At 32.6% G+C, this 9,695-nt stretch overlaps 1 protein-coding gene across 1 annotated transcript; it reads right to left on the bottom strand.

Moving 5' to 3' along the window:
• Positions 1–721: 721 nt before the first annotated feature.
• Positions 722–1,997, bottom strand: LOC148278457 (uncharacterized). The gene is made up of 2 exons (XM_088231374.1): positions 1,957–1,997; positions 722–1,598 (listed from the first exon to the last, which is right to left on the bottom strand). Exons 1-2 carry the CDS (start codon positions 1,966–1,968, stop codon positions 963–965), a joined length of 648 nt encoding a protein of 215 aa, XP_088087500.1. The 5' UTR covers positions 1,969–1,997; the 3' UTR covers positions 722–962.
• Positions 1,998–9,695: the final 7,698 nt, after the last annotated feature.

The raw sequence follows: 9,695 nt of genomic DNA, 5'->3' as shown, positions 1-9,695 counted from the left end.
TTTTTTTTCTCCTAACCATCATATTATTATGTAATCATAACTAAGAAATCGGTAATTTGTTGAAATTTTTTCAAATGCTATTCTAAAAAAATATATCTAAAAAGTCAGGTATTGTATGGGTATTGTCTGATTCTATTGTGTTTTTTAACGCAATCTTTACTTGACTTGCATTATGAGAAAAAACAGCACTTTTTGTATATTTAGGCCTGTTAAGAGTTTGCGGGTACCATATGCTACACCAAAGGACATGAATAATATAACGAAGAAGTATAAAATTTATATACATTTAATTACTTTTATAAATATAAGTGTGTTTGTATTTTAAATGGACTTAAAAAAATTCATGAGTGACAATTCACTATTATACGACGAATTTCTTTCTTAGTTTCTTAAAAATCTCTTCACAACAATAAAAGTTTCAGCTTTTTAACTTCACTTAAATCAACAAATGGAAGAATTGAAGAAATATGGATGTTCAAACATAGGCAAAATGGTGAATGTTACACAGTGTGTAAAGTGGCCACTTAAACCAGCCAATGATAGGTCATAAGCCCTGTAAATGCCTAGACTTCCATATTCCCTTATTTAAGGTATTTTCCATCCCCGTTGTAATTTGTTAATAATAGGAGTGTTTTTTTATCATTTTAATCATCACATTTTGAACATGAATAAATTCAAAAAGACTAAAAGTTGTTGTGTTATAAAAATTAAAGAGCGTAAATTTTCAATAGATTTTTTTATTACACAATAAACTTAAAAATAAATAAATAAATGCAACGAATCAACAACCTTAAATAAATATAGATTATCAGAAAAGAAATGTTGGAAACAGAGAATGAGTAAAGGTGGAAACAGTAGAAGAAGAAGTCGTGAAATCAACAGTCTAATGCGGATTCTATAGGTATCATCACACATCATTACTGTTTTAGGATGAAATACAATTAGGAACTGAGGTTAAGTGATTACCAGGAGTAAGTTAGTCCAACTCCGTTGGAATAAGACATGTGGGAGACGGCAGGGGCGGCGGAGTAAGCAACTCCGAGGAGAGCATGGCCAGCAGCCACTTTAGCTACAGGAGCAGAGTAGGCCAAAGGAGCGTGAGCAACTGGGGAAGAGTAGGCCAAAGGGGAGTGACCCACTGGAGCAGAGTAGGCCAGAGGAGCATGAGCAACTGGAGCAGAGTAGGCCAGAGGAGCATGAGCAACTGGAGAAGAGTAGGCCAAAGAAGAGTGAGCCACTGGAGCAGAGTAGGCCAGAGGAGCATGAGCAACTGGAGTAGAGTAGGCCAAAGGAGCGTGAGCAACTGGAGAAGAGTAGGCTAAAGAAGTGTGAGCAACAGGAGCAGAGTAGGCCAAAGGTGCGTGAGCAATTGGGGCAGCGTAGGCCACTGGTCCGTGAGCCACGGCTACACCGGGGTTGCTGATGCGCACGTCAGACTTGCTCACGCTGGAGAATGGAGTGTCAATGGTCTTGGAGTAGGTGGACACCTGGCCGAGGTTTCCGTGGCTTCTGTAGATGTTCATGTCCTGGGTGGTGTAGGCGGGAGCGGCCAGGAGACCAGCGTTGGCCGCAGCCAACACACAAGACAGGACGATCAGCTGAAACAAAGATTCAAATAAGTTTTCTAGAATCAATAACCTGCTTGACTATTAATACAACAAAATATTTTTCTAAAGACAAATTGAAGTAGATAACATTTGATCTGGTGCAAAAAAATATATGGAGGTAAGACACCGCTGTCTTTTGAAAATTCGTTCAACTTAAGTGCACTAAAAAGCAGATAAAAAGATGGTTAATTCAGTAAATAACTTTTTTATATTTTTTTTACAAACGTTGCTTGAAAAGCTTTTAAAAAACAAAACAGAACTATAATGCAGATAATTTTTATTCACTGTGAAAGTAAAAAAGAAATGACTTAAGGAAATAAAGAAAACTGATATAGAAATGGCTACTCACGTTGAAAGCCATTTTAGGTTTGAATAGAACGTTCGGTTTGCTAAGATCAAACTAAATGATGCAAAATACAAGATCTCGGGCCAATTTATACCCACCCGCCACATGGGGGCAAACTTGGACCAAAAGTGGGCCCTCAGGGTACCTACAACTACACGCACTTTACATGTGTGCAAGTGCCAGTAAAGGCGTTGGCTGGGTGTGTGTCACTATTGTACTCTCTACATGCAAACCAGTTGTCGAAGCAGATTTGAAGGTCCTTGAGATAATATAATATCACATATATAAGTCACTTATGCAACTGCGAAAAATATAAATAAATTTATTACTTAATGCTCTTTTGGCGGCAATGTTTTACAACGGGTTTTCACATGACATTATGAATGGTGAATTCGAGGATCAAATCCCTACTCTCTGCGATATGAGTGATCATTGTTACCTACCGTTAACATTGAGAACCTACCTACCTAAAGTTTGATAGATAGCTGGTTAAAAATTCAATGATAAAACAAATTAATTGATGGCGTTATATTGTGCTTTGTTTAAATTCGATCAACTGCTTAGAAACAAATATTTCTTTCAAATTGTTTTTTTTAAAACTTTTAATTTATTTGTGCATTCAACTTATATATATATATATATATATATATATATATATATATATATATATATATAATTTATTTATTTATTATCATTATATTACATACACAAATATATAATTGAACAAAGTTGCTTTGACTTCCTAACTAGGGTTATTTACCCCATTCTAAGACAGTAAAAAAATATACAAAAAACAGTAATCAATCTATAGAAACGGTTATAAAGATAGAGGACAAAGTGGGAAACAAAGTAAAAATGGAGTAAAAACATAGTAAAAATGTATCAAAAACATTGTAAAAATGTAGTAAAAAAACGAAGCAAAAACAAAGTAATAAATGTAGTGAAAACATAGTAAAAAACATTAAAAATTTATAAATATGTAAATAAAAATATTTTAAAACTCAGTAAAATGCGAAATAAAAACAGAATACATAGTAAGAAACATATTTAAGGTCAACGTAAAAATATGAATGTATGTGTATAGCAAAAAGCATATTTAAAAAAAAACATAGCAAAATACCGAGTAGAAAGAGAAAAAAAACAAAATTAAAAAATGATGTAATAAAAAAAAAATACATACTTCAAACAAATTAAAAAGTCATGAGGATCTTAAAAATATAAATCTGTAAATATATTTATAAATATATTACTTATCAGGAATACACAGGATTGAAAACACTTAATTTTATTTGTAATTTACATTTTATACAGCACCCCTCAGTTCCGCCGAATAAAGTCCAAAGATCGTCATAAACGGCCTTCCAAGACGGCCGCGGCGTGAGCCCGCAGGTTTAAAGAGGAGGAAACCAACCCACGTCCACCGCCGCATCCTCAGGACGCTCGTTATATGAGGCGCTGGATCGACGCGGGAGAAGGCGAAGTGCTGGCTGGCGATAGGGTCTCCAGAGGCAACTGGTGATGTCCACATGCTTTACTTAGGAGCGGACGTGGAAATGAAGAAGAATATGTTTTGCAATGAAAATATATTCACAAATAAAAAATAAAATAACACACATTATTGTAAGAAGTCACTCCCCATTATGAACACAAGAATTATTGTTTGTTTCTACTACGTTATGGGAAGCGTTAATATATGGGTAAATATATGTATTACATTTGTATAAAAAAATGTATTTAGTAGCAATATTATACACTTATATTTTTTTCTGAATTAAAAAAAAAATGCATTTATTTAACTACCTATTTACCAATAAATACATTTACCCTTGTTAAAAAAAAAAAACCTGCTGTCACACCGTTCACAATGTCTCGTGGTTTATGGGGTTTTTATTTCTATTTTTGAATGCTTTTTGAACGTTATTAATTTTTGATAAATATTTTATTTAAAAACTGCTACTTTAGTAAGTTTTTAATTAAAAAGTACAGCTTTTGGAAAGTAAAAGCGAATTTCTTAGTACTGCGGAATTTAAAAAAAGGAAAGTCACCTTAACGAAAAAGCGGTTTTGTGAAAAATAAGAATGAATCGGGTTGAAGTTAAGTGGGCAGTGTCGCGGACTCACGGGTTCGAGGTCCGAAGTTCGAATAATTTTCCACCTTTCCACTTTCTAATAGAAAATTATTGAAAACTTGTTAAAAATGGCAACTAAAATTGAAATACTTGGGTAAAACTAAAGCGAATATTTATTTAATAATATGGACGCTACAACATCAGGTGACAATTTCCTCACCCAGCGGTGCATTGGTAGACCGAATGCAGAGTATTTCGGATTATCTGTTACATGAAGATAAGGCGATCAGTCTTACGCTTTAGGTGCCAGTTCAGCAGCAATGTTTAAAAAGTGTTTAAAATTAATGTTTCACGCCCACCCTGCAAAAATATAACCTAGGAGAACCTCAAGAATGGTAGACAACCGCGTCAACCATTACACAACGAGGCGGACTTTTCTCCTGTGGATTTCATTGTTTAGGATTTTACAACTTTTTTGCTTTTATAAATAATATTATGTGTGTGTCTCATATTTTTCCTTGATATGTGTGCATTTAAAAATATTAAATTTTTATATTTGCGCACCAGGGCCCGATTACAATGCATAAATAAATCACACAAAATTGTATATTGTTCAGTTTGTTTTTTGTAGTGCTTTTTACTGGAAAATTATTAAAACAAACATGCTGTATCTTTATAGTTTTAATTTAAAACAAGGATTAATAATTCGATTCATAAGTTAGCATAGGTAACGCAGCTTTAGTTGAGGCGAACACAGTACTCACATATATAATATATTAGTCGAATTATCTTACGAATTTCGTATACGCCCCGTACGCCCTCTATAATTTATATTTTTCACTCTCTGTTGTCGGAAGATTAAAAATAAATGCCTCTTGTTTTTGGTAGTGAAAAAAACATTTTAAAACAAGAAGAAAAAACAAAAAATAAACAACGAACTTCCATGAGCTTTATTTCAACAAGAACATGATTTAATCGGTACTTAAGTATACTACTCATGTAAAATTTTAAATACTAAAATAATATATAAAATAAGTATTCATAAATATGCAAAGACAATTTTTTTTTTAAATAACCCCGCCCTCTTCTTTATTTTTATATAGCGAAATAAGATTATCAATTTTATAAAGGGTTAAACTTGAGAATGGAAAGAAAAAGACTCGCAGTCTAACCAATACCATCATGGCCTCGATTGCAATGGGAAGTTAACAGAGTTATCTTCGACTGTCTATAAAAAAAAAACCGATATTTGTGAACAAAAATGAGTAAATTTGCATGAATATTTAAAATATCTTCGCCAGTAACCTATTGAACATGTTTAGAAGAAAAAATTGTGTGCATATTCTGCTTTTCATGCAGAAAACTTAATTTTACCTTGTAGATAAAATTGAAAATTAATGTTAACTTCCCATTGTAATCGGGGCCCAGGGTAATGAGAACTTAAAATTTATCTTAATCATTTTAATTTTATCTACAAAATAAATAAAGTTAAATATATGTTTACATTGTTTTTAAACATGTTCAATTACCGGTTATCGACGAAGATACTTTGAATTTTCGTACAAATATGTATACACACTTTCGTACATGAATATCGATATTAGTTTATTCCGTCTCAGTATCTCTATATTCCAATGAAGATAGCGTTCATAATCGCGGCCCAGTTATCATTACCATTATCAGACATCGCCCAAAGATGCTTATTTTAAAATACCATGCCATGTAAAATAAATGTCAAGAGTTAAATAACATAACAACATAAAAAAAGTAATGAAGTACACTCATCAATTTTTCGCAATCAAAAATGATATATTTTTAGTGAACCTAATAAGGTCATTAAACATTTAAGAGCCTAGATTTTTAAGGTCATGTACGTGTGACAGATTACCTTTTATCGAGGAAAGTGACAGGTTAAGTGGTTAAAGATTTATTCCCCCAAAAAACCGATCAATCTTCCAGACTGGATACTAGATAGATTTCGATTTGTAATACTTTTGATATAAAATACATTATTTCGATGGTCTAGAAGACTAACGTGCTAAGTACAAAAAAAATGAGTTTGTACATTTTAACGCCAAATGGATCAAATGAGCTTGTCGTACCATTTGCACTCACTAAAACACTATTTTTTTATCTCTTCCCAAATCGTAGTTGCACATTCATAATAAGTGACATGAAAAAAAAGATAAAAAAGCAAATTGTTTAATTTTAAAGTGCTCTCCTAAAAAATAGCAATTACGTAATTAGCACGTTTGTCTTCTAGACATCTGGACCATCGGTTTAATGTTAGAGTAACCAATGCACTTATTACTTAATTTCATTAGAACATGTTTTTTAGCTTTATTTATTAGCTATTTTTATTTAAAATTACCAAAACTCTTGTAAAATAAATACAATATTTAAATAATATTTTGAGTATTTCCAAATATTTGTAGACATCATCTGAATCGACCCACTAGAAAGATTGAAATTTATTGCTACAGAGAAAGTATTTATGTTGAGAAAGGGATGGGAAGCCTAAACATTTACAGGGCTTTTGACCTGTCATCGGCTGGTTTATACGCCATGTAAAATTAATCGTCTTACCTATGTTTGCACGTAAACAAATAATGACAGGTCATGAGCCCAGTAAATGCCTAGACTTCCATATTTCCTTCTCTAAAATTTTCACCATCCCTGTTGTAATTTTTAAATCGTAATGACTCCCTAGGGAGTGAAATTTAGTCTTGTCTACAAACATTTGGACAGACTCAAAATATTGTAATAAAACCAACTGGTCCTAAAAGTTTCAAAATTTGAAAATTGTTTTCAGACGTCGCTTAGTTTGTTCAATAATTCGATCAAATTAATCACTTCACAAAAATATCAGCTCTTTAACTTTACTAAAGCCAACAGATTAAAGAAATATGAATATTCAAAGATAGGCGAAATGGTGAATGTTACACAGTGTGTAAAGTGGCCACTTAAACCAATCAATGACATATCATTACCTGTAAATGCCTAGAGTTCCATATTCATTCTCTAAAATGTTCTTCGTCTCTGTTGTAATTTGGTAAACGAAGTAATTGTAATATGTACATGTAAAAAAAATATATTATCAAGTGTCCTTGGCACAGGCAAGCCCAGTTAGGCCACGTAATTTTTATTTTTGTTTTTGATGTAAAAAATAAATTAATAAATAAAAATATCGAGCGAATATCAATCAGTTTTCATATAAATTATTCAAATGTGCGCGCTTACAGAAGCAAAAATTGTGCGTTTAATTTATTACATAAACATAAATTCAACACATTTACATATAATTATTAAGCATTCAAACGCACTGGGCACATACACATGTTTTTAAATTGAAAAAAAAAAAATATTACACAACCCTGACGTTACAAATTTGTCCGGGTGAAAAATAGCTGATACATCTCTCATGTTAAATGATAATGCATTTAATGTAACCAATCGCTGTCGGTGTTTATTTTGAAATTTTTGAATAGTTTCGGACATATTAAAGTGATTAGTTCAAAAAAATCAGAAAATAAAAAAAATCAAAAAATCCACTCCTGGGGATCAGTTTTGCATAGAGCTGTGTGCGTAAAATAAATATTTGCGTTCTTATGATTCACCCAAATATTTAATTTTGAGGGCCATTTTCAACGAGTTGTAAATAACTCACTATTAGAAACTGGGAATCAAGTTGGGGTAAAAGAAAAAAGATTAATAAAGAAATTTAAACAATTTTGAAGAATACTAATTGATAAAAAAAAATGTTCTCTAGAACTATTAGGTACTAGCTTCTCCTACCCATGAAATACAGGTGAAGGGCCGTGTATTAACATATTACAACAGAGATGAAGAACATTTAAGAGAAGGTTATATAGATGTCTAGGCATCTACAGGGTTTATGACCTGTCAATTTCTTTTCTATTATTTTCTTGCCATTGGGGGTTAGTGCCAAACAAGCTCCTGAAGTCACTGCAACCAATGTAGATCTATTATGATGGGTCCCCGTAAATGAATTCTCGCCTTCCTAACTTAAGTTTTCGAATACGAGGCGAGTGCTTTCATACTAATTGCTCAATCTCTTCTGAGCCGAAACCCAGCTATTAGGTAGGGAGGAGTGCTTTAATTTCCTCAGGTTTGGCTAACGGTCCAACGAGGATGCAGCTTCTTTTGTGATATAAAACACCACATTTACATAGCATGTGTAATGTATTTTATCATCTTCACTGCAGAACCTACATCTAGTAGTCTCCGATAGATTGAAAGAAAATGCGGTCGTATTTTTCTTCATACAACGTAGTCTTGAATTTGCTCTCTGGATTATGGCATTACAGCAATGATTTTTTCAACACTATAAATATTTATCATTGACGTGACTATCTTTTTTATTTTTTAGTAAATTGTTTCTTACAGGAGCTAGGACCATCCGAAAATCCTAAGAAGCTCTTAGTTTTAACTGTCGTTTTCGGACGTACGCTGTACAAATATGATAAATAATAAAAAAAAAAACGGAAAATGTACAAACACAGAAAATTTTATTTTTAAACTTTTTCTAAAAAAAAACACGAAAATCAGTTCAGTTTTAAGATGCGGAAAACGGGACAGTGAAACACCCTTTCCGCACCTAATAGTGCATCGGGCACTGAATTGGTACACCAATCACAACCTATCTTAATCATTTTTGTTACATGCTGGTATGATCAGTCTTACGCTTTAAGTACCAGTCCAGAGACTTTGAAATATTCTAGTGTGAAAACACCCTTTTAAATAAATATTTCATGTCAACCATGTCGGGAATCGACCCCGAGACCTCTTGCATGGTAGGCAAACACGCTGACCATTACACCGCGAGACCGACTTGTCAATTTTAGTTATGAAAAATCAAAAATCAGTCGAGCAGATGTCTTTTTCGCATTGCATCGGGGAGGCATTTGCGAGTGAGGGACAAAAAGACAATTTTTAAACACACGTTCGTCAAAACTCTTACTACCGCATATCCTCTTAATTCTAGTAAGGTGTCTATTCAATCTGCAGGAAGAAATACCTAGGTACTAAGTTCGCATTAGTTTGTATTTTTATGCAGATTTTATGATAAATTATTTTTGATCTATATTAAATGTATATCAAAGAATATCATATAAGTAATGTCATGCAGAAACCGGTAAATGTGTGATACAGATCTTAAATCAGATATTATTGTTAATGAATTAAAAGGATCTGGTTTTCATTGACCTAAATTTGATTCGCGTGAATGGAATTACATGCGATTACAAAAATAATCGTTAAAAAAACATTAAGAGTTGATTGTCAACGTAAGATAATTGGATTGTTTTTGACGGATACACATCTATAGAGATGGAGAAGTTTTCTAAAGCTCGGAAAGTGTTTCGGGCCTTCGACGTTCAGTAGGTAGGTGCAGTAGGATTCGCATTCATGTGCTCATCAGTTCGGATTTGTGGTACATAGTGGTTTTAATATATATATATATATATTTTATAAGGGTGGATCGATTCTGTATGGAGCAAAAAAAATATATTGAAATGCCCCTTTGCGGAAAAGATGTTCCATAGAATATAGAATAAGGTAAAACTTAAATAATTTTAAACATATTTTTTTAGGGCAATGAATTGTAAAAAATATACAATACATTTGACAAATTAACTATAAATTAAATACATGT

This window comes from Micrasema longulum, unplaced genomic scaffold (assembly GCF_059751315.1).
Source record: "Micrasema longulum isolate JH-2025_06_02 unplaced genomic scaffold, ASM5975131v1 h1tg000879l, whole genome shotgun sequence".
Taxonomy (NCBI): domain Eukaryota; kingdom Metazoa; phylum Arthropoda; class Insecta; order Trichoptera; family Brachycentridae; genus Micrasema; species Micrasema longulum.
Note: the sequence above shows the minus strand (reverse complement) of the source record. Positions and strands in the feature narration are given on the sequence as shown.